Source organism: Juglans microcarpa x Juglans regia, chromosome 4S (genome assembly GCF_004785595.1).
Source record: "Juglans microcarpa x Juglans regia isolate MS1-56 chromosome 4S, Jm3101_v1.0, whole genome shotgun sequence".
Lineage (NCBI taxonomy): Eukaryota > Viridiplantae > Streptophyta > Magnoliopsida > Fagales > Juglandaceae > Juglans > Juglans microcarpa x Juglans regia.
Genome location: NC_054601.1, coordinates 15,506,046 through 15,532,697, shown reverse-complemented (window position 1 = coordinate 15,532,697; position 26,652 = coordinate 15,506,046). Strand labels below are relative to the sequence as shown.

Here is a 26,652-nt window from a genome sequence, read left to right as displayed (position 1 = left end):
GTGTTTGAATATGTTCGAACTAAATATGTTCCATTCGAATGGTATAGAAACCTTCCCGCCCGGTTTTGCCACCAAATCTTTTCCGCTCGAACAACAAAATTTACCGTTCGAATAGTTTTGAACTTTTTCCGGCATAATAAATTACTTCCCCTCCAAGATTTTACTATTCGAACGGATTTTTGTCTATTTGAACGGACAAAACTTTTTGAGACGATCTAATTCATCACAGAAGATCATGTTCGAACGGATATTTATCCGGTCGAACGATTTTGTAAAGTCATCAAATTTCGTCTCAAAAAATTACTTTTAGGAATGAAATTTAGTTTTTCTCTAAATAATTTCGTCCTAAAAATCAAATTTGTTGCAGTGAATCAAGGGATCAGCTTAAATTAACAAGACTTTCTAAGCGTCGTTCATTTGGCCACCACTTGCATAACCATTCAAGGCAACAACGTAAGTTTCTGCCAAAACAAGTGGGCTTTCAAGCACTTTCACCACAAACTCCTCACGTAGACTCAAATCCATCCCATGAAAACAAAACTCCAAAGACCTATCAAAACTTCTACTCTGTAGAAGCGACAACATATTCTCCAGCTTCTCCTTCTCATCCTCGGAGGCAAAACCAGACAACTGGGCATCCTTTGAATCTTGGTCCTAAACCCCATTAACCAAAACACTGAGGGCAGAATTTTCCAACCGTGTATCACCATTATTCTCGCCAATACCCCTCTAAGGACTACCCTGTCTCTGAGAGATGCGAGTCAAAATCAAAGTAGTTCATTGAGATTTGAGAGAAGAATCAGGGGTGTCGGAAAAGAAAAGAGGTATTGAGAAAAAACCTTGTTGAGAGAGGAGGACATTCAACTTGTGAAGGGTTTTAGAGGAAGAAGGTACCTTTGGGGTTATGGCATGCACGTAAGCTTAGTGCTCCTACCTTTCTGGAGGAAAGAACAACTCTTGCCACCACTGATCTCCTCATCGTCTCTATTTCTCTCTCAGTTTGTGTTTTGTGTACGTGTGTGAAGGACGTAGAGTCATGTGCGTCCAAAATCCTAATCACGCACAACCCTAATCACATGTTTGGTCGAAGAGAAATGTGATCTACAAAAATCATATAAAAGAAAATTTATAAATTAACATATTCAACGTAGTACATAAAATTATAAAATTCTTTTATCGTAAAATAGATTTAATATATTGCATCAAACCATATTATTTTGTAAGATTGCAATGTAAATCTAGAACTTTTCGCACCAAATATTTATTAATATCCTTTATAAGTTTAAATGTGCATGACAAACTATGTACTACTGTCAAGTATTAAGGGGGTCTGGAAATTGAAAGAATTGTGTTGTTCAACATTGTTTTTTAGACTAATATTATTGAGATTTTTTAACTATAAAGCATGCCGAGCATTAGCATTGGTATAGGCAAATGTAAATGCAAATTAAAATTTAACTAACAATCCCATAAAATTGTCTACATTGGAAGAGGCAAAAGCAAGTTTTTTGCTTACAAGCTATAGTAATTCTATGGTTATTGTTCCCCATCCATTGAATAATTTGTTAATTTCTCTCTCCTCTCACCAGACTTTCATCTCAACTCATCTTATCTCAATTCACTGTTAAAGAATAATCCTACATTGCATGTGAATAAGATCTTGGACATTTTTATAAAGAATGAACAATCATCTCTTGTAGAAATGAAAATAAAGAAATAAAGCAATATAAAAGGGAAGGCTTTAGGCGTCCTACAACAAACACAATACATAGTTTGCTGATAATATTTTTCGGTTTAATTTTTATTGGTGGCCTCATGGCCTTTTTACAAGAATTACAATCCGTTGGATTAAAAATTAAGAAAAATAAGAGACTATTAATCTAATGAATTGGAAACAATTGCAACACCAACCGTGAAAATAGCAATTCGGCTGTACACATCTGCGTATAGAAAAAACAAATTAATAATAAAGAAGAGTCCTATTCTAAGGCTAGAGAGGCTCATCCAAGTAAAATTTTACCCATTTCTTCCTTGGAAGCAGAATCATCAATATCAAATTTTATTTTTGGTAAGTACCAAATCTCCCCAAAAATTTCATGACAAATTGCTATCTTGGATTCTCAAACCATATCTACATCCAGTGGGATTCATAAGCATCCCCATTAAATATCCTCAAAGTCCTAGATTTTTACAAGAAAAAGATTGGTGTAGGAAGTAGTACATATTTTGTAAATTTTGTACTGGTGATATTGAACTTAATCAGCTTCAAGTTCGGCTCCAAACTGCTCCAACCGTGCAGCATCATAATCCAGATCCCGGACCAAAGCATGGTTCACTAAACCATCATCCTCGCTAGCATGTACCTGTCTACCCCCAAACCTGAACACAAACAACCAGCTTTGACCAAAAATAGAATATAAAAATGAAAACAAGTAATAACAATACAACAACTACCATTTAGCAGAAAGATTTCAGATTTATTAATTCTTCAAATTTCCACGAGCTATTGGGATTTCAGTAACATGCTGGGTGGCAGTGATTCTCGGTGCATAAGGAGAGTTAAAAAGGTATGATCATGTTTTCAATGGTGGGTAATATGGACCTATATTGCGTAATGATCACTACGTCGATTATACTTGCATACTACCAGAAAACACCAGTCGCCTGCTAACGGTACTGATCGCTAAAAAACAGAATGATTTACCTTCTTTTTTTAAAAAAAAAAAATCAACACATATATATTGTATGTCAAGGAAGATATTACTGAAAAACTAGTTTAATTAACTACAGATCAAAATAAGAGAATGATGTCAAGTATGCTGCTACATAACTCCATTAATACAAAAAGATGCAGTCATCTGGCTTGCTTTATGCTGCTTAGGTAACATAGTGATTGCAGTCATATCAAATAAGAAAAACATCAAAAGGGGTTTATCAATTTTTTGAGTTTAGTTTGTCTTATAAAAAAGAATTATATATATATATATATATATATTGCATGAATAGGTTTTCATCAATTACCATCTTCCATTCATCAACTCTATGCACTTTTGAACATCATTCCTATCCTTGAATTTTACCAAAACGACACCTTGTGGATGATTCTCACAAACCTGCAAGCAAAATCCAGAATGAGCATGAAAAAATAATAAATAAGACAAACAAAATAGAAAATGAACCAAATCAAATCAGCCTTCAATGGAAAAATCCAAAAGCTAGACTGGGAAAGACAGTATTTAAAGAGCAGAAGGCTAGCATGAGCATTACAATTCCTCCGTATCTCATATGGGCTTTATAATATTACCATTAAAAGACTTAAAAGGGAGGAAAAAACAATTAGTCCCAATACAACAATCAGCTCGGTTCTTGGTAAACTGAGATATTACAGGAAAATAGTGAAATGCTAAGATAAAAGAATTTTTTGTTTGAGAAGTACTGAGATAAAAGAAAGGAAATTTTGATGGGACACCACTTGTGCTTTGGCATATCTTGATCTAGCACCCTGTGCCTTTTTTTAGCAATAACCCGATGTGCTACATGTTTATAAGGAATAGGGCACTCTGTCCATTTTTCCATCCATCAATGTTAACAGAAACTACGTGGGCAGATCAGAGTGCCACATGGCAAGTTATTATTATTTTAATAAATATATTTTTAAAATTAAAAACTAATTTTTAATTTTTTTTTTTTTAAAAAGAAGATAATAATAACCACCACCCGTGGTGGCTGGTGGCCAGGTTCTGGCCACCCATGTGGTGGTTAAGTTCTAGCCACCCTTGTGATGGCCAGCGGCCCTATCTGGCCACCATAGGCCACCACACGAGTGATCTGGCCACCACACGTGGCTAAGATCTAGCCACCTCGTGGTGGCCAGAATCTGCTGCAGCCACCAGCCACCATGGCTGTCATCTTTTTTTTTTTCAAATTTAAAAATCAGTTTTTAATTATAAAAATATATTTATTATTTTCTAGAAATATTATTTTTTTTAAATATAACTTGTCACATGGCAATTATTGGTCCACATTTCTCTTAACAATGGACGGAAAATTAAACAGAGAATACTATTATCAAAATAGAACAAAGCATAAGGGGGTGTCCCATCAAGATTTCCTAAAAGAAATTCATTTTCAGAAATCTATTTTTGGCTTATTCTTCACAAGTACCAGAGCATAATGTACAGAAGAAAGAAAACTGAAACCTTTTTTTGATAAGTGAAATCAGGAGAAAGCAAAGCCAAGAATCTTACAGTTGCAATGTTTTTAAATGAAGAAGGGATAGAGGATTTAGTTAGAAGAGCTTAATATAAAAATAAACATGCTTCTCTCATTCTAGCTCTTGTTTAATTTAGTTTCAGTATGATCACGCACACTTTTTTTATTTTTGATACGTAGGTATGATCATGCATACTTTTGCCAAAATAAAGTATGTTAGCAGGAAAACTTTTCAGAAAAAGGCTCATGACATATCATTCTCTATGCCATTATGAAAATGTGAAAATATAAATATTTTCTGTAGGTTTACTGGTCAAATATATGAACAAGCAGAGAAATCCTCAATAGCAGTAATGTGTCAAACTGGGCAAACAATATGAAACTAAAGGAACATTAGTAAAACTTAAAGAAGAAACTGTGTCTCTTTAACCAATTATAAACACATTCCAGTCTCAGATTTATCTAGGCAAGCATCTTGGCCAGTAAATAGAAGCAACAGTAGAAAGGAATATTAGCACAGGTTTTAAGAATCCACGTGATGAAGCTTGAAAGAGATTATTAGAAAGGTTTTGGGCAATAGTGAACTTCCCTGTGTTAATGTCTTATATCAGGTTAAACAAATTTGAGAAAGAATTTTTCCATCGGCTATCCATCTTAACAAACCTGAATATAGAACTGACCAGACACTACTAGATATGAGCAGGTGGGTTTCTCTATTATATAGCTAATTTATAATACATATCTGAATAATGAAGTTACTTAATGAAAGATGGAAAGAAAATTAAAACACCCAATTATTGAAGTATAAAAGTTAAATTACCTTGACTGACTCCACGGGACCAAGCTTTATGCATTCCTCCTCAACGTCTGCCTCTAATTCTAAACGTAAATTTTCATCAGCCTGTAAACATTTTGAGAAAGTCAAATCCCACGAATCCATACCAAACTAATTTGTAAAATGTATTGACATATATCCCATGTCAGTGACAAACATAGACCAAACCCAGAAGATAGGACAGTTTCCTAATACGAGTAGGACAAAAAGAAAGGGGAGTCTGTTGATCATTTAAAACTCCATTATGAGATTGCCCTGGGACGACTTTTTGCTAGAGTGGGGTTAGCTTGGGTGACACCAAAAAGGGTGGTTGATTTTCTAGCGAATTGGAGAGGCCTTCAGGGTAACAAACAGAGGGCAACAATTTGGAAGATCGTACAGATGTGCCTATGGTGGTGTCTTTGGAGGGAGAGGAATGCAAAAAGTTTTGAAGGTCCATGAGCAGTCAATGGATGAGCTTAATCCTTTATTTTTTTACACTTTATTCCATTGGTCGATTGTAATTGATTTTAATGGCTTAAATATTCTTGACTTTCTTGTACCACTAGATAATCATCCATAGGTAATGCTCTTGTATACCTCCCATGTACTTTTTTTTTTTTTTTTATAAGTAAGAGATAAATATTATTGATATGAATGAAGTAGGCATAGCCAGTGTACAAAGGAATAACTAGTTTATTATTATTACTTGGACTATGTTTATTATTATTTTCAATAAAATCTAGTTTACAAATGAAATAAAAAATACTACATGTTTTTTATTTTTGGATAGGTCCTAATATATGAAGTGTTAGAATGCTATGCTACATCCGAGGGTCAAATCCTCCTAACCCCAGAGCCTAAATAACATACATAACATATATATGCAAGGATGCTATACGTATAAAAAAAAAATGTAAGGATGCTATGCTACAAAAGGTTTTACCCTGCTAGAAGGAAATATAGTGAGGTACCGATCAAAAAGAAGGAAATATAGTGAGGTATCCTTAGTTAAGTGTCCCAATCGTTGCTCTTAAGAATATTCCCCACCCCCTTCCTTCATCCTGACTGTAACCGTTTCTCCTATACATGTGGGATGAAATAAGAGCTGAAATAAGAAGATAACTCAGATAATTTTTAGTCATTTTCTTCTCTCTTACATGATATCAAAGCCAGGGATTTGATAGTTCCCTTGCTTCGGGTAGATTTCTTCACATCCCATTCCATTTTTTCCTCTCTCCTCTTTTACTTCCATTTTCTGTCTTTTCTCCACTTTTCTGCCTGGATTCCTGAGTTTACTTCCTGTCTACTTCTAACTCACCCGTAACATCTATCAAGATCCATGGTAAGAACTATACTTATGGGGCTCAATCAGTAGAGGTTTTCTTGAGAGCAAAGGTGTTGTTTGATTATCTCTTCTCTGACAAGCCAATATTTTCCTCAACCAATACCATGTCTTTGGGTGATATGATTAGTTCGGATGCCTTCACCACTACTACTACTTTGGCCATCTCAAGTTATACGATTAAAATGATAATATGATCATATCCTTCATGCTTTCTAGCATAGAACCTGGTATTGGGACCAATGTATTGCACCTTAGATTTGCAAACGCCATGTGGGAGCATTTGCCACACATCTATCTGGAGCCAAGAACGTTACGCATTTGAAGCAAGCAAAAAATTCAGCCCTACGAAAGGCAGTCTAATATGTGCAACTACCTTCCCCCAAGACATTGCCTTTGAAGGCACAAGTTCTAATACATTTTTTTTTTTTTTTTGAAAAGTAAGTACATGTATCTACCATACATCCACAACCAATAGTTCCATTGCCCTTCATCATCCTCAGAGTCTACGGATCCTCCATTTACTAACATTGATTCACATCTCATTGCTCTCTGAAAAGAACTCATCCTTGTATTAGTAAGCACCCCATAATTAACTTGTTTCGAAATGTCGGATCGTTGTAATGGATTGGTGACGCGTGTGTAAAAGAAGTATAGAAACAGTTGATCACTTGCTACTTCACTGTGAGGTTGCCAAGGGCCCAAGGCATTATGGAATTATTTCTTTAGCAGAGGTTGGCTAGCATGGTAATGCCCAGGAGGGTGGGTATTTTTTGCTAACCGAAAACATTTACATGGCAATCCCAAATTGCAATAGCATGGAAGATAGTTAGTATATGCTTACTGTGGTGTCTTTGGAAGGAAAAGAACAACAGGAAGACCATGGTGTTGGAGATGGCTACTTCACATAAAAAGAGGCTTGATATCTTGTCCCTTACCACTTGGGAACCTATTCTTGATTGTAAATGGGTGTACAACATTAAGTTTCATTCTGATGAGTGTTGGCCACCTCGAGATCAGGTTGGATGCCAAAGGCTACATCCAAACTTATGGTATTGACTATGATGAGACATTCTCTTTTGTGATCAAGATCTCCTCTATTTGTGAAATAATTTCTCTTAGTGCCAATCTTGATCAACCTCTGTATCAATTAGGTGTCAAAAATGCCTTCTTTCAAGCTTATTTACTCAAGGTCTATATGGAGCAATTGCCTGGGTTTGTTGCTCAGCCGCGCGGGGGGGGGGGGGGGGGGGGGGGGGGGGGGGTGGGGGGGGTGGATCGGGATCGAGGTAGTGTCTGCAAAATGAAGATACAATGTTTTTGGGTTTTAATATATTTTTGGATTTCTTTGTGAATTCCCTTAGATATTCAGTTTTGGATTTTCTTTGTGGATTCCCTTCGATATTCAGTTTGGGATTTTCTTTGTGGATTCCCTTAGATATTCAGTTTGGGCATAATTGTCAAAATCAATAGTATCCAAGTCTATTTAGAGTCTGACTCTTCTCGGGAGACCAAGACTTATAAGGATTAGGTTCTATTTTCCCGTGGAAGAGCATTTGGAGGTCTCGTGTACCTTCCAAAGTGGCCTTCTTTGTGTGGACTGCAGCCCTGGGGAATAGTCTAACCACGGACAACTTACGGAAGAGGGGCCTCATTGTGATGGATTGGTGTTATATGTGCAAAAAACATGGGGAATCAGTAGACCATCTTTTATTGCATTGTGAGGTGATAAGAGAGTTGTGGGATGGGATATTTAGTAGAGTGAATGTTGCTTGGGTTATGCCGTCAAAGGTGGCTGATATGCTTGCCTGCTGGAAGGGTATTCAAGGCTGTCCCCAGGTGGCAGCAGTTTGGAAGATGATACCTTTATGCATTATGTAGTGTATTTGGATGGAGATGAATGCGAGGTGCTTTGAAGATAGAGAGAGAACAATGGCGGAGCTTCAGAATTTTTTTCTACACACTTTACTCCTATGGTTTTCAGCCATCGTCCTTAATGGAAACAATGTGCATGATTTTTTATCTTTAATGTAGTGCTTTTAGAATGTATTTAGGCATTTTCTTTTGTATACTCCCTGTGTACATGGGGCTATGCCAATTTTTCATTCATATCAATGAAACTTACTTCCTACTTATCAAAAAAAAAAAAAAACAAAGGTTCTATTTTCTATCATACTGATGTAAAATTATGGAGCAATTGCCTGGGTTTGTTACTCAGCCGGGGGGGCCGGGGGGTATCAAGGTAGTGTCTGCAAAATGAAGATACAATGCTTTGGGGTTTTAATCTATTTTGGGATTTCTTTGTGGATTCCCTTCGATATTCAGTTTGGGATTTTCTTTGTGGATTCCCTTGGATATTCAGTTTGGGCATAATTGTCAAAATCAATAGTATCCAAGTCTATTTAGAGTCTGAATCTTCTCGGGAGACCAAGGCTTATAAGGATTAGGTTCTATTTTCTATCATATTGATGTAAAATTATCTACTAAGCGGGGTTCTTTTTTTCAGTTTATAGCGTTATTATACTTATGAGGATTATGAAGTGCGATGCCAAGGAAACCCTAGGTGTAAAACTTGGGATAACTAGCTGAGATGCCTAGGTTTGAATCCTATTTTCTTTTCAAATTTATTATTTTTCACGACTTATAATCTTAAAAAGGTAGGGCCCTTTGGACTCAAATAAACCCTAAATATACAGCCCAACTTGCTAGAAGGGTGTATCAGATAATCCAAAGTAATTCCTAGTGCGAACACGAACCCAAGATGTCCGAGACTACAGCTCATCCCAAGCCAGTCCTTTAACCACAAGGCTGCATCTTCTGTGTATTTTGTATCAAATTCTAGCCAATATTAGATCTAATCATTCATATATTGCTTCCCAAAATCTAATCACAAATAACCTCAAACCACCCATCCAGCAAATAATCCCTAAATACAGATACATCATTCTCTGGTTACTGTTCATAGCCCAAAATAGCAACCTAGAGTTTCAATTTTCCCTCTCTCTTGCAATCAAATCAAGTCCATTTCCTTAACCTAATTGAAATCTGAAATCCCTTCTATTTTCTAGCCATTCCCCACCAAAAGCCTAACACTAGATCATCCCAAGGCCTTAAAGTTGTCCAGAAACTCCTACCTCAGATATGGTATATCAGCCTTTGTCCTACCTCAATTGTTTAGGACATCAATTGTTTGGAATCAGAGTTCCTTGCCTTATATCTGTTTAGAATCAAAGCTAAGGATGCATCTTAGAGAAAAACTACTTCATGATAAACTTAAAGAAAGACTCAATGACAACAGCTGTCCATCATCATGGGCATGTTTGGCAAACCAAAAAATTTCCAAAACTTCTCATAACTTCATTCCCAAACATCACTTAAACTCAAAAAACTTTTCTATTTCAAATTTTAAACTTTTCATCTAATCATTATCTAATCATTACTCAAACACAAAAATCAATACAACTTTTAAAAACTCCAAAACAAAAATAACATTAAAAATTTTTTTAACTTTATCTATCCATTTTCACAAAGTACAATACTTATTTTAAAAAATATTTTTATTCAATTTTTTCTCTCTCCTTTCCCAAAACCTAAGCTCAAACATATTCTCACAATTCAAATATTTCCAAACATTTTTGGTATCCAAACATGCCTTGGAGTAGTTAATGACGACTTGGCAACCCTTTATTTAAAAAAAAGGTCACTAGGGAAAAGTGACCTGCAACCCATGGATGGTTCAGAGCTTACCCTCATTTCAGCAGGAGTGAACATGTAACGAAGAACAACAGTAGCTGGGATTAAGACCTTTGCATCATCACGACCACCTGAGCCACCACAGATAAAAATTCATGTTATCATCAGGGTATACAGCACATTTGGCAATCAAAGTTTCAAATTAAAAGCTCAAACAATGATGAGTCTCCTTGCACAAAAATGTCTTGAAGCACTTTCAGAATTTAATCTAATAGTGCGTAGCCTATATTAGAATAGTTTAATTTAGTGACAAGGCCTTTCTCCGTGACCTTTTGTTTAGTTTACAAGTCAATTTAAGAGTTAGATTTGGAGTCTATCAAGAAAAGTCAAGAGTCTGTATACATACCATTGTGCATAACTTTTTTGGATCAATAAATAAGATTTTACTGATCTTAAGGGCAGGCAAAAGACCAAGTACACAGGACATATACAAGAGCAATGCCTAGGAGAGGTATATTTTTTTTTTTTTTTTTATAAGAAATTTATTAAAAAACGTAATTAGGGATAGACAGGAAGTGTACAAGAGAGAAACACCTAATTACAAGCTAACCCTGAAAAACAGTACAAAAGTCATTAAGACTATTCCCATCCAATACAATAACTGAAGCCCAAAGCAACAAAGTATGAAAAAAGAAAGCTCTAATCCCTTCCACCTATTGTTCTCTATTCTCAAAACAGCGCCCATTCCTCTCATTCCAAATACACCACATAAGACAAAGAGGTATCATCTTCCAAACGGTTGCTATTTGACAATTTCCTAGAATCCCTCTCCAACAGGCCAAGAGGTTCACCACCCTCTTAGGCATCACCCAAGCAATCCCGCCTTATCAAAGACCTCGTCCCACAAAGACTTCGACACATCACAATGAAGAAGAAGATGGTCCGCCGATTCAACACATCTTTTGCACATAAAGCACCAATCCATTGCAACGATACTAGGCTTTCTCAACTTATCAATGGTAAGAATTTTCCCATGAGAAGCCAACCACCCGAAGAAAGCCACCTTAAGAGGCACCTTGCATCTCCAAATATTTTTCCAAGGAAAAAAGTCAGTAGAAGAATGTGGCGCCAAGACCTTGTATAAAGATCTAACCAATAATTTCTTATTACCAAACTGATTCCAAAGTAATCTATCCTCCCCTCCAGAGTTTTATGTTTAAAGCATAAAGCAAGCTGTAAAAATCAGAAATGTCCCCCCACTTCCCAATCTTGGACATCTCTAATAAAACTTACTGACCACTGAATAAAACCAGCAGTATTATCCAAGTAATCAGCCACGGAAGCACCTTTATTCAAAGCAATTCTGAAGAGAAGGGAAAACATTCTTCAAGGCCTCATCCCCACACCACAAGTCATGCCAAAAACTGATCCGGTTTCCCCTACCCACCTCAAATCTGAAATTTCTGAAGAATTCAAATGAATTTCCACACACCCACACCATATGCCCCTCTTACTTTGTTGGAGCACCAACCACCCCAAGTACTCCCATACTTGGCATCAACAACAATTCTCCAAAGATCATCCCCTTTTTTATGATACCTCCACAGCCATTTCCCTAAAAGTGCCTTACTGAAAGTTTTCAGATTTCTAATCCCCAAACCTCCCAATGAAAGAGTGCAAATCTTATCCCACTTAAGTAAATGGAATTTCTGCTCATTCTCCATACCGCCCCACAAGAAAGCACGAAATATCCTTTCCATTCTATTAGCCACTCCTGCAAGCAAAGGAAAAAGAGATAGATAATAGGTTGTGATATTAGATAAGGTGTTCTTGATTAAAGTGATTCTACCACCTTTGGACAGATAAATCATTTTCCAACCAGCCAATTGATATTCAATCTTCTCAATAATCCCACCTCAAATAGCCTTGGATTTGCGAGGTGCCCCCAAAGGGAGACCGAGAAACTTCAAAGGCAAGCTAGAGACTTTGCAGCCCAAAACATCAGCCAAATCCCCTATATTATTGACCATACCAACAGGAATCATTTCAGACTTTGATAAGTTCACCTTTAAGCCGGATACGGCTTCAAAACATAGCAAGAGAGCCTGTAGAGAACGGATCTAATCAGAATTTGGCTCACAAAGGATCAAAGGGTCATCCGCTAAGAGTAGATGAGAAACATTAATGCTGCCATACGAAGGACTGCCCACCGAAAAGCCCAATATGAATCCCCAATCTGCCGCCGCCTTCAACATTCAGCTCAACACATCCATGACTAAAACAAAAAGGAAAGGGGACAGTGGATCCCCTTGTCTCAATCCCTGTGAGCTATTAAAAAAACCAGCTGGTGTGCCATTAACCAAAACTGAAAATCTAACTGTTGATATGCAATGCTTCATCCAATTACACCACCTCTCCCCAAAACCATATCTACCAAGGGTATAAACCAAAAAATCCCAGTTGACGTGGTCGAAAGCCTTCTCCATATCCAATTTATAAAGGATGCCGGGAACGGCACCTCTAATTCTACTCTCCAAGCACCCCTTTGCAATAAGAACGGAGTTAAGAATTTGTCTTCCTTTAACAAAGGCATTTTGAAATTTTGTGATGATCTTCCCCATAACCACACTCAAACGGTTAGCAAGCACCTTCAAAATGATTTTGTATACACTACTAATAAGACTAATGGGACGAAAATACTTCACCTCCATGGACCCAACTTTTTTAGGAATAAGTGTAATGAACGTAGCATTTTCTCGAATTTCATAAATGAATGAAATTCAAGAAAAACCTTTATTATGTTGTCCTTAGCAATGTCCCAAAATACCTGAAAAAATGCCATGGAGAATCCATCTGGGCCTAGAGCTTTATCTTTGTCCATTCCTCTTATCACATTGAGCATCTCCTCCTCTTCAAACCACATTGAGCATCTCCTCCTCTTCAAACATTCTCTCCAACCAAAGTGCAGTAGGCTGATCAATCGAATCAAACACCAGCCCATCAACCTTAGGACGCCAGGAATAAGGCTCATGAGCTTTTCATAAAAATGAATAATGTGGTCCTGAATTTCAGATTGATCTGTAATGACACTACCTTCCGAGTGAAGCACCTCAATGGCATTATTCTTACGATGAGAATTGGCAAATCTATGAAAAAATTTGGTGCACTTGTCCCCTTCCTTCAACCAAAGGGCCCGAGACTTTTGTCACCAAGAAATCTCCTCCATGAGAGTAATTTTTTCCAGTTCAGTAGCAACACCAAGATACCTTTCCTTCTCATGAACCGATAAAACCCCAACAATCTCTTTTACATCAAAGCCAATTGGCTCCTCAAAAAGAGACTTTTTCTGATCCACTATGTTCCTGAGGACTTCCTCATTCCATTTCCTCAAATCATTTTTCAATGCTTTTAGTTTCCATGCTAAGACATAATTGGGTGTACCCAACAACTGATAAGAGGACCACCACTCTCTTACCTTATCTACAAAACCATCAGCTTTTAACCACATGTTCTCAAATTTAAAATATCACCACCCCCCATGAATTCCCCCACAGTCCAAAAGGATGGGAAAATGATCGGAACTTAATCTAGGAAGACGATTTTGACATAAGTTAAGGACATGCACCTCCCAAGAAGGAAAAACAAGAAATCTGTCCAACCTGGACCATACCCTCCCGTTCGACCAAGTGAAATTGCCCCCTGCCAAAGGTAAGTCAATCAAATCCAGCTCAAAAATTAAATTAGAAAAATCAACCATGGCCGGACTAATACGAGAATCCCCCGACCTTTCACTTGGATACCAAGAGATGTTAAAATCACCACCAATACACCACGCACCCTCCCACCAACTGCACAAGCCAGCAATATCATCCCAAAGAAATTTTCTTTCACTATCAACAGTAGGCCCATACACACCAGCAAAACTCCACCCGAAACCATCATTAACATTCAATAAAGAACAAGCCACCAGATATTCCCCAACGAATTCATCTACCACATTTACAACTCTCTTATCCCACATCAAAATAATACACCCCCCGAAGCCCCCTGAGAAAAGCTAAAGAGGCCCATCCGACATAAGAACAACCCCACAAACTTCTTATAATGTTTCCGTCAATAGATATCAGTTTGGTTTCTTGCATACAAATGACATCTACTTTCCAATCCCGAATCAAATTTTTTACATGAAGGTGTTTACATGGGTCATTCAACCCTCGTACATTCCATGAGAAGATCTTCAGCTTCATAAAGCACTTCTGTTCACCCTGTCTTTGTGCCTACCTCAACTAGCACTACCTTCCCTAGCATCATAATTGATAGAGAAAACCAATCTCTTGAGCTCTCTTTCATTTTTTGAACAAGATCTAGCCAAGAAAGGTTGTCTCCGCCTTTATGGCAATGAGAAGAGCTTTAAATTGCTCTTTGAAGCCCTCGCAATAAATCCCTATACATTCACAAATTTCATCCACCTTTTGTAACACCCAATCAGAATGAGCACCTGCCCAAGAGTACGCTGGAGGCATAGAGTAAATGGGACTAGGCTCATCCCCCACATCTTCCAATCCATTAAGAGAAGCCTCCACCCCAGACCCCTTGCATACCAACCGTAAATCAAGCTCTTCAACAGACCCCTCATCCGAGGTGCCCAATACATCATCCTCAGCAGTGCATAAAACCCTAGCAGATTCCTCAACATTCAACTTAGGAGACACCCTCCCAAATCAGTCAAATACGACTTCACCAGAAACTATGGAGGGCAACTAGTATGAGTCGGAATGAATAGGAAAGCTAGGAACGCTAGAAACGCCTTGAGAACTGGGAGAAACCATATTTTGTGCGGCCACAAAGGTATCCACGGCCCCTCCACCATTGTTCTCCCTGTTCGAGACGAAGATTGACGCTAACTCAGGAACTAGAAGGTTGCCGGTGACCGATGACTTGTTCTATGACGGTAGAGAGATGCCCTGAACGACTGCCAGTGGTATCTAAGGTATATTCACGCTCGGGACCGAGGCATCCATGACCCCTCCACCATTGTTCTCCCTGTTCGAGATAGAGATAGGCACTAACTCAACAACTAGAAGGTCGCCAGCGACCAGCAACCTATTTTGTGACAGTGGAGAGATGCCTTGAACAAGCGTCGGCGGTATCTGAGGTATATTCACGCTCGGGATCGAGGAGGAGGACCCAATAGGGAGTTTGACCCACCACGTTTTGGAAGCAGACCTCGAGGTCGGTCCTCCAACCCTTTTGGTCAAGCCCAGCCCATCGTCCCATCTATTTACCAACTTAAACCCATTGTCAATAGATGAGAGTTGGTTTGTATGAAATGGGTTATTCGTCCCATTACTCAGGCCCATGACCAAATTCAAGCTCGTGTCTATTTTGGTCATTAAATCTGTAATCTTTTCCATAACTTCCGATAGCTCTGCTCTAGCAACCCACAACAACTCTGCTCTGGCAGCCCACAACACCCCTTCAATTTCTCCTACCATCAAGATAACCACAGAATGCAAACCACCCACCCCACATTCCTCATTGTGATGCAACTTGTCAACATGAGATGAAGACTGCCGACCATTTAGGACATCACCGCCAATAACCTTCCCCTTATTCTGACTATCGTCATTCCCACTATGTGATCTATTTCCTGTCGGAATACATGTCGGTTTCTTCAAGACTGATACATATGAAGCACCCTTTGAGAGGGGAGCCCTCCCCGAAGGCAACAAACCATCGGACCCCTCCCTATACCAAACTTGAGTTTGTAAGGCCTGATCATTTTGAGCTTTGTTTTCATCTGCCGGAACAGAGACTTTAGAGGCAGATACACTGTGAGCATTGAACACGAAATCTTCCCAGCCTCTACCTTTCCAACCTTCAGGGATAATCAGAGAACCCCTCTTATTCCCATTCCCCCATATTCGTCCAAAAGTAGGAAACGATCCCTCGAATTAGCATGACGCTGGATAATAAGGACACCATGGCCATCCTACAACTTTTTGACAAAACCATCATGCCAAAGGTGAGCCTAGCAATCCTCCATCACCTTAACCACCCATGACACTGTCGACACACTAGGGGAAACAAACTTGACCACCCTTTTACTCCTCTCGGTAATGCAAATGAAACTACCCCCCTCATTCGAAAAAAACAAAAATCTTCGATTCCACCTTCAAACACCTGAAGCTCGACATCGATCCCACCTCTCAAAAGAAAATCCTTCACCTCTCACCTAGGAGTTGTGTTCTAGTGATACAAGAAATTCATGAATATTCATACCATTAAAACCAAGTACAATCAACCAATGGAACAAAGTATTAAATTATATAATGTGAACAAGAATGGCATTGCCCGGACTCGAACCCCATTGTGCATAAATAATTAGAGATGTAATAGAAAGAACATAGTAATTTGGTTCATGTACAGCATGAATGCCATTGTGTGAAGCTTTCAGTCCATTGTTTTCCTTTCTTTTCCTCCTTTACCAAACTAGTGCTCATGTCACTATTCCACTCCACTGCTCACAGATTTAAAGATTCTTCTTCCTTACAATCCTTTAAACTTAAGTTCTCAACCATTTCCCAAATAATTTGAGGCATTAAATCTCAATATTGTCCCTACCCTATCCTGCCAAATAAACCAGTAGAACTACCTCATTAAATCTTGCTACTTCCAGAAAATAATTTCAAGACAAGACCTCTTGTTTCTCCACCTTTCACGCCCTGTCCTTCACAAGCCTAGTTTCTCATAGAAACCCACAAGACATCATTCTATAATCCCTTGCCCTATAGCCAACTTTCACTTTTCAACCCACCACACAAGCTCAATTAGAAAGCCTTCCACTATCATGTCCTACGTCATCTCTTAGAGAATGTCTCTGTAGTCTGTCGTTAATTTCCTGCAGAAAATTTTGTAGAGTATTGCATTCCAGCTATGCAGCACAAAATTTCTTTTATGTGATAGACAATCTAATACATCTAGCAAACCACGTATGATGAAATGTACATCAGGTTTCATTAATCAACAATACAAAACACAAATAACTATTACAACTTTCCCAAACTCCCACACAAAATATAATAAACAATTCAACTTTTTCAAATTTCAAAACAAAAATAATATTAAAAATTACATTCTAACAATATTTTATTCAATTTTCAACTTTTATCTCATCTCATCTGTGTAACCAAACGAGGCCTCAGTTTATACACAAGGAAACTATAAGTAATTTTTAATTAGGGCTCAATTAGAAGCTCATATCCTACCTTATTAAGTTAAAACAAAGTTCAAGATGTAAGATCAGAACTCACCCCAGCCAAGCATCTTCTCTTGGACCTTCTTCAATTTCTTCTTTTTCTTGCTGTCAGCCTGTTTCGCAACAAATGCATCCCCTGCATGAAGAGTAAGCCAAGCTTATGAATTAGTCTTCTTCCTTAAATCAATGACAGCCATACTAACTATCAGGAATGCACACAACACCTTTCTGCTCAAACTTAGCCAGGGTGACTGACATGGGAATCTTGCCACCAGGACGTAGAGGCGTTCCGTCCAAAAGTTGAGTAGCCAGAGCAACAGATGGTTCCTAGTGGAAACATATAAATATAAATCCCACATATGAGGATCTGAAAATGTTACATGTCACAGGCACAGTGACATGGAGAAAAATTACCTTCAGATATGTAACTAGTGCATCTCCCTTTCTCCTTCCCGTATCTTTGTCAACATATAGCTTCACACGTGGTCTTTTTGTTTCAGGATCCTGCATTTTCATTAGATAGTCATTATATGTTCCATGAAATGCAGAAATGAGGGCGGAAAATAGCTGTAGATAAATTAACCATGTGAGTGATGTAATATAAACATGATACAATTAGAACCTTCAATTAATTTTATGAAACATGAGGTACACGTGTCAAAAAAAGGTCAAGTTTTAAAATTTGAGTTATAAATCACAGGAAAACCCCAATACATTACTTCAAACTACATATCATACCTCAGTTTTAATAAATTCCATCTAATTTACCACCCTCAGCCTGGCCCCTTATTATATTTAAGGCTACAAAGGATATCTTAATATGATCCCAAAATTAGAGCAAACTGGAAATCATGGAGTAATTGCCTGTGAAGCTTCCATAACCATTGGTCCATTGGACAATACTGCATAATCTTTTTGCATTCAGTTGTAAATGATTTCCAGATGCTACAACATTATATCATGCTCAGATACTACTCCATTGTATCATGTAATTAAATTATGTAGGACTGGAATCTTACCTCCTTTATTATACCACACTTGGAAAACACCTCCACCATCTGTGAAGCATTCCAGATTAGTTTATTGACGCAAGGAAAACTGAGAGGAGAAACAAATGACTGGGACTTACTTCATCAACAGTAACATCCTCAGGAAGCCCAGTCACATAAACATGTGTGTTCACTTTTAATTCAAACCAACTATCAGGAGGTTTATTAGCTTCCTGCAATGATTTAAACATAAGAAAGGGGGTAGTAGGCAATATGTTTAGTAGCACCGCAATTCTAATTTAGAGAGACAAAAAGCAGAGCATAACATATATAGGTCCATGTCTCATATAATGGAAAAAGGAAAGAAAAATAGTAGCAGCAGGACAAGTTAGTATGGGAAAACCTTCTTGTCAGCTATGTCTGATAATTTTCTCTTGCCATTTTGATTGGCCTCCTCTATTTCACTGGTAGCATTATCTTCTTTCTTTCCAGTGGCATCAGAAGCATTAACTGCTACATTATTTACAGTTGCATTAACTTCTTCTTTCACAGGGGCATCAGAAACATTAGAAGTTGTAAAGACTTCCTCTTCTTCCAAAAATGTCATCTCTTCTAGCCCATATTGCTCACTTCTACTATATGTGTTGTCCTATTAAGAATTAAACCAGTCAGAGATGTATTCAAAACTGATAAAAGGTAAGCAAAAGAAACATCATAAAATGACAAATTCGAAGCAGTGTATGATTTTTTTTAAGAAGTACGAAAGATTTTATTAATATGAAAATAAGCATACCAAAGTACATAGGTAGTATACAAGAGAATGCACCTAATTAAGAACTAGAGATAGATACAAGAAATTAATGAAAACTAAGATCATTGAAATCTATAGCAATAGAACATATAAAGCAAGTCCTATAGAAAAAGTATTTTAGATCTTCCATAGAGCGCTCCCGATCCTCGAAGTTTGGGTCATTCCTCTCCCTCCAAATACACCAAAACAGACAAATAGGTGCCATCTTCCACACAGATGCAATCTGAGGAATACCCTTTATACCTCTCCAACTAGCTAAGAGATCAACCACCTTTCCAGACATAACCCATGCCAGTCCAACTCTACTGAAAAAGTCACTCCATAAGGCCCTAGCAATATCACAGCAGAGGAGTAAGTAATCCACTGTTTCACTGCTGTTCTTGTACATATAGCACCAATCAACTACAATAATTCTTAGTTTCCTTAGGTTATCCATGGTCAGGATCTTCCTAAGGAAGCAATCCATACAAATAATGCTGCCCCTTTGGGGGTGCCTTACTCCTTGAAATACTCTTCCAAGGGAAGAGATTCTCTTCCCGAGTGATAATTAGCTCATAGAATGATCGTACGGAAAATTTTCCTTTGCAAAGAGTCCAAACAATCTTGTCCACCCTTACATTACCATCTCCAAAAGAGTACAACAAATTGAAGAATTCTGTGAAAACACGGACCTCCCAATATCCAAAATAAGTTAGTAAGCCACTTTCCAACTCCGATATAAGTATGCAGAAAATTTGGGGAAATAATTTAAAGAGGGGGTAGCCGCCACCGGGGGGCGGGGGGGTGACAAAAACCAAATGAATCAAACATTGGTTAAAAGGATTGAAAAAGAATGGAACCTAAGAAAGCAAAGTGGGTTCTGTTCACACTCCCACCATTTTTTTTCCATTTGGGCAATCTAGCAGTGTGCCGATTATTTGATGCAAAAAATTGCCTTAAATTCTAATGAACTAAAAGATTTACAGTGAAGACTTTTTTCTGTAATTTACAGCTTTATTTCTCTTTCTCATAATTTTCAACTTCCTTTTCTGAACAGACACTCCTAATGTAACGATTGTTGGACTACCAGGTAGAGCAGAAACCACTACTGCATAAGGATTAAACAGAGAGTAAAGAAAGACAAATAGTAATCCAAAAGAGAACTTTGACTAATTGCCACTATGCAAGCAAGCAAAAAGAGGATGATGCCAATAAACAAAAATGTGGTTTGGGCCGGGTGGGAAATAACCCCTAGGGGTTGGCTCAAGTGGTAAAGGCCTTGGGCTTGGGGGTATGCTCCCCCAAGGTCTAAGGTTCAAAATCCCCTAGGGGACATAAGAGAGAGAATGATGAACTAAAAAATAGAGGTGGGGGGGGGGGGGGGGGGAGAGAGAGAGAGAGAGAGAGAGAGAGAATGAGTATACAATGCTCCAACAAGACCCAAAGGAAAAATTACAAGAATTAAAAACATGGTGAGTGTGGTTAAGGAAAGAGGGAGTGCATTTCATATCATTTTCGAGAGATAACTAGTGGCCAAGTGTGGGGGTCTAAGTTACACAATAAGATGTACCCATGGTGGAGAGGTAAATAGACATTGATAAAACTAACTTGGTTGGAAATGACAGCAGTTTCTGTGGAAGATAAGACATAAATAACACGCACCATAACATATTCTTTAGATCAATTTATGTGATTAAAATTTTATACAGACTACAAAACATTTTTTTTTATAAGTAAACAATTATATTGATATAAATAGGCATAGCCCAAGTACACAAGATGATATACAAAAGGTAACACCTATTTACTGAGAGGAAATAGAAACGAGAAATGCATAAAAATCGAGGCCACGAAAATCTATAGTTGTGGCTCAAAGAAAACGAGTGTTGACAAAAAATAATCTAAGTTCTTCTAATAAACGCTCCTTATCTTCAAACGTCTGGTCATTTCGCTCCTTCCACAAGCACCACAAGATATAGATCAGAACCATTTTCCACACCACTGAGATTTGTGGGAGACCTCGTAGATTTGTCCAACTGGCCATGAGCTCTGTCATTGTGGTGACAGTTCATGTTCATGGGTCGTATTCGTGTCGTGTCAAGTCATGAATATTCGATTATACGGGTCAACCTGAACACGACCCGTTTAGTTAAATGAGTCATGACTTAAAAACCCTAATACAACCCATATAAATAGCAGGTGACACGACAAGGCGTGCATAACCCGTTTAATAATCAATTCAAATTGGGTTAACACGACACGACCCGTTTCATGCTAATGGGTTCAACTGACCCGCATAACCCATTTGACTTGATTAACATAATTTCATATGAAAATTAATATCTAGAATTTGTAGAAGCCACATTATAGTTAACATCTCCAAAAAAAATAAGACTACATACCAACAAAAAAATGTCAATACTTTTTTTATACTAATCTATTTTTTTAGATGCTAACCTATAATAATACCAATACTTTTTTCTATTAGTAAGAAGTAATTCTATTCGAGGCGAAGGTATAGGCAAAGCCCATGTACACCTGAAGTATACAAAAGAAAACTCCTAAATACATTCTAACAAACAGAAAGTGACAACAAAAAATCACAGAGTAGAAGCTTCATTAATCACTAAAGCAGAAAATCAAAGCAATAAAGAGTGCACAAAAAGGTTCCGGAGTTCCTCCAACATATGTTGTTTATCATTAAAACACCACTCATTCATTTCCATCCAAATGCACCACATAAGACACAAAGGAACCGTCTTCCATGCCACATCCACTCGAGAACAACCATGATGTTCGTTCCAACACGCAAGAAGATCAACCACTCTCAAAGGCATCACCCAAGCCAAACCAATTATACCAAAAATACCATCCCACAAAGCCCTTGCCACCTCACAATGCAAAAGTAAATGATCCACGGTTTCCCCATGCTTCTTACACATGAAACACCAATCCATAACTATAATACCACACTTCCTTAAATTTTCCAACGTCAAACGTTTCCCAAAAGAGGCAGTCCATATGAAAAAGGCAACATTGGAGGGCACACAAGACCTCCAAATACACTTCCAAGGAAAATGAGGACTATTCTGAAAAGTCAACAGCTTATAATACGATCGAACAGTGAACCTTTTACACCCCTTGGACTTCCACAACATCCTATCCCCATTATTACCACCAAGCCTCAAAGAGTATAAAAGCTGAAGAAAGCTGAAGTTTCATCAATTTCCCATCCTGAACAGCTGAAGCAAACATCCCACTGAAGAGAGACATTAGAACGAACAAGCAGATCAAATACAGAAGCATACCAATCAGAAGCCAACAGAAAAATTGCTGGAAACACCGTATTGAGGGCTCAATCACCACACCAAATGTCAAACCAAAAACGGATCCTGGATCCCTCTCCAACAACATAACTAACATGGCTAACAAAACTCTCCCAACCCTTTCTAATGAACTACTAAAGACCCACACCATATGCCCCCCTTACTTCATTAGAAACCCCCCAAACACTTCCATATTTCCGATCAATAACCTCCCTCCAAAGCGACTCTCGTTTCAATTTCAATTGTGAACGAATAATGGACGAGCTTAGAACTTTTTTTCTTCACTTCATTCCATTGGTCGATTGTAATAGACTTTAATGGCATGAACATACATGATTTTCTTGTATCTTTAGAAAGTCATGCTTAGGTGTGGCTCCTGTATATGTCTCGTGTACTTGACTTCACCTATTTTCAATAAAAATCTTATTTACTGATAAAAAAAGGATCCTCAAACTATGAACCCCCAAACCTCCACCCGAAATGGGAGAACAAACTTTATTCCAACTAGCAAGATGGAATTTAATTTCCTCTCCCATTCCACCCCCACAAGAAAGCACGAAATAATCCCAATATTATAATCCCAACAACCAAACATTAGCATATTGTAATTGTAATCTCCAAATAAAATTTAAACAGGTTATATAGTTGATTGCGGGTTGACACATAATTGTTCTCTAATCGTGTCTTATTGGGTCTACCCGTTTTGACCTGAAACCATTTATATCAAGGGTGATGCCAAACCCACAGAGGGAAGCCACCAAAAGTGGTCACCGAATGTGCAAAAACAAAAATTTTCAAACATTTTTTTAAACCCCTTGTACATTTTTTTTAAAAAAAGTCACAAACTCATTAAAAAACACTTCCTTAACCAGTAAATAAAAAAAATAAAAATAAAAGGCAATTCAGTAGAAAAATTCGGTGGATATTGCTGGCGGGAGTAGAGCAATTCATGTTCATGTTTGGTTCACGGATCATGTCACATATTGCCACTCTTTACAAAAGAAATCCAAAGTCTATTCAAATGGAGTTTACAGTTTTTATTGCTCTAGAATTAAGAAAATCATTCATTCTACACCTCAATCTATATGAAAATTTGAAAAAATAGTAAAGCTTCAAAAGTATTTAAAAGCTATCGCATATGCCCAAGCAAAAACCTGAGGAGCCCAAGCTCTAAGACTGCGGTCCCACTTGTATGTAGTTCCATCATCATCAGTGAATTCTTCCTCACCCTCTGGTGGTGTCAAAGGCCTGTCACAATCAACTTCCCCTTCTGCCTCTGCTGCAGCTTCTGCCTCTCTAACCTCCTCCTGCCATTTCTGAAACTCATCATCGTTTGCAGGCACTGCACAATACATCACAAGGTAAGACCTATGGCTCAAGAGAAAGTCACAAACAGTAGTCAAACAATAATAGAATAGAAGACTTCACATGTAGTTAAGTCATCAGCTCCCTGCTGAGGGATTCCAGTCAGCAATCCAGGAATTGAGGGCAATGGCTGCCACTCACTTCTGCCTTCAGACCAGACAAGTGTACTTTCGGAAAGGTACCCATTTACAAAATGCTCTGTCCAGGTGAAGTAAACAAGCTAAGTAGATGTTTCAATAGCTCACTATACCAATTCAACATGATAGAGATGGACACATGTCCTGAAACCGTGCTATTGCTTACTGGTAGAACTGAAATCCAAGAGAGGAAAACAATTAAATGACTAAAAATAAATTGGATATCACTCTTACAAAAAGAACTGGAGACACTCCAGTTTGTTTATTTTATACAGTAAGCCAATGCACTAGTTTTAAGACAATTGATCCATATTTCTTATATCCAACAGTTTTTCAAAGGAACCTACAGCACTCACCACGCAACTCTGACAAAGCATACGGGCCAACATGTTGTTGATCTTCACCGAGAATATACCATCCAACTTCAGGAATTGTTTCACAGTTCCCATCAAATGTGTGTTCCGCACCTGAAAAATATAGGAAAATATCTTATCTTCCTTGTCTAGAGCCTCAGCACTCATTCAAAGATGCATGCACACAAATCCAAAAGAAGCACGCACGAATAAAAAGGATCAGTAGGATCATTATTGCAGGGACAATTGACAAGAAAGAAGTTCAAGATCAACAGATATATTCCAAGTTGATACCCGGATCCTGGCAAAGGGTAGACACAAGCCTATACTATGGATCAAGCATAACTTATCATGTAGTCACATTCATTTTTCAAATATAATGGTAATTAAATTCTCTTCAGAACACAAATACATGCATATGTGTGTACCGCATTCTTATAAAGGAATTGCTCTCCAGGACCCTCATCCTCTTTTTCTTACAGCCAAAGCAAAGCATGGAAACATGCTTTTATGGAAATAATCATTAAAATGGCTCCACTAACAGTAAAGTTACAATCAGAATCAATTAAGTAGAGTTGAAAATAACTGAAATCACATCTCAATTACATTGAGGGCACGTTTTGACACTCGGAGTATCTCAAAATTTTGCGACTAGTAGTAAAATGGTTTGAGTGAAGATGTTTCATTGGGTTTTGGGAAAGGGGAGAGAAAAGGTGGAATAAAAATATTATAAAGTTAAAAAAAATTTGAGTATTATTTTTTAATATTATTTTTGTTTTGAAGTCTGTAAAAGTTGTACTGATTTTTGAGTTTTGTTTTGAACTTAGTAAAATTTGTATTGATTTTTGTGTTTGAAAAATGATTAGATAATGATTAGATGAAAAAGTTGAAAATTTGAAATTGAAAAGTTTTTTGTGTTTGAGTGATGTTTGGGAATGAAATTACAAGAAGTTTAGAGAATTCTGAGAATTCTCATAGTGTCCAAACATGCCCCATGTCTACCAATACCCCAGATCCAATTTTCTGTTTTACACATCTTCATTTAGTATAAAACAGTAAACCATTAACCTGGGGCAACTCAAACCTCTCATCCACTGCTCACCATATATCTGCAGGTTTGTGTATGGCACGTGAGTTAAATTATCAAGCATGTCAAGATGCATGTCTGTGTCTGTGTTGACAAGCGTATAAACATGAGAATCAAAAAAAAAAGATTGGATAATAATATAGCAAAATCAACCTAGAAAATATTCAGTGCCCTTCGTCTTTGACACATTTCCTCTCTCTCTCTCTCATTTACTTCCCTCACTTTTTTGTTTAATCAAACTCTATATAACTTTATCTCAATATTATGCTCACCATCATAAAAGAAATACTAAAAATTTGACATTGGTATTGAAAAATATCCCTCAAAAGCGACACTTTATACAATCCCTCATTAATCCATTTAGTTGTTATTCACCAAAACCAAACCAAACTTAGCCTAATTACACTCACCATTACTATATCGAGAACAATATAGGACCAAAATGAGTGTTAAAACTTAAAAGGTTTCACTAAACATGAAAATTCACATGTTCCTGTTAATTACTTATAAAAAAAAAAAACATAAAAATTCACATAACCCCACACCAGCTCAATTCCTAATGTTCGGTTTAATCTTCATAAAAATAAACTCAACCCAATTTTTCTTTTGGTAAGTAACAATAAACTAAACCCAATCGAGCCCTAATGCTATCGTGCTGAGCATTATATGAAGCAACTGACACGAAATCGAAATGGGTAAAAACACTCTAAAACATAAAAATTCATTGGCAACCAATCTCCTTATTTTTCATAAATTTATCTTTTTAAATAGACAGTAACTCTTTTCCTGGGCAACAGATAGAGTAACTTAAACCTGTAAAACACTAGCCCAATACTAACCTCTAAATTAAGAATCAAGAAAATAAAATGAGAAAAAAAACTCCGTATCGAATAGTTTCACACAAATTAAAACGCTTTGTCCTAATCTCTATATTGTAAAGTCAATGAAAGAGGGTTTTTCTCAGAAAATTAGATGAAAAAATGAAACAAAGATAATGAAAACTTAATCGAAATTGCTTGCAAAGAATGAACGCGCACCAGGGTTTTCCTGTTGGTGTTGAGCCTCAAAGCCGTTCTGGGACGACATCGTTGTAGTGCCTTTGCGTTCTTTCTGTAATGTACGGAATAAAAGTTTATAGGGGGGACGGGGAGAGAAGGAGAGAAGCAAGCAGGAAGAGAGTGGGAGATTTTAGGTTTGTTTGGTTTATAGCTGTCACCTACGGGGACAACGATGTACTTGCACCCCGAGGAGGATATCAATGTTCTGTTTTCCTTCAAAACGAC

General features: G+C 37.6%; 1 protein-coding gene across 1 annotated transcript; it reads right to left on the bottom strand.

Annotated features, from left to right (window-relative positions):
- Nucleotides 1-2,027: 2,027 nt before the first annotated feature.
- Nucleotides 2,028-26,652, bottom strand: LOC121262607 (splicing factor U2AF-associated protein 2). Its single transcript, XM_041165146.1, has 14 exons — nucleotides 26,407-26,652; nucleotides 24,286-24,396; nucleotides 23,856-23,990; nucleotides 23,582-23,769; nucleotides 18,715-18,960; nucleotides 18,452-18,544; nucleotides 18,342-18,380; nucleotides 17,737-17,826; nucleotides 17,547-17,649; nucleotides 17,378-17,458; nucleotides 10,119-10,195; nucleotides 5,033-5,113; nucleotides 3,022-3,113; nucleotides 2,028-2,379 (listed from the first exon to the last, which is right to left on the bottom strand). The coding sequence occupies exons 1-14, from the start codon at nucleotides 26,453-26,455 to the stop codon at nucleotides 2,256-2,258; spliced, it is 1,509 nt and encodes a 502-aa protein (XP_041021080.1). The 5' UTR covers nucleotides 26,456-26,652; the 3' UTR covers nucleotides 2,028-2,255.

Bases quoted from the DNA above. Each gene is read 5' to 3' on its own strand.
- LOC121262607 (XM_041165146.1), bottom strand. From the start codon at position 26,455: ATGTCGTCCCAGAACGGCTTTGAGGCTCAACACCAACAGGAAAACCCT. The intron at 18,545-18,714 runs GTTTTCCCATAC...AAATCATTGCAG, and splicing joins CAGACATAGCTGACAAGAAG to GAAGCTAATAAACCTCCTGA. The intron at 5,114-10,118 runs GTAAGCTCTGAA...AAATGTTTACAG, and splicing joins TCACTCCTGCTGAAATGAGG to GCTGATGAAAATTTACGTTT.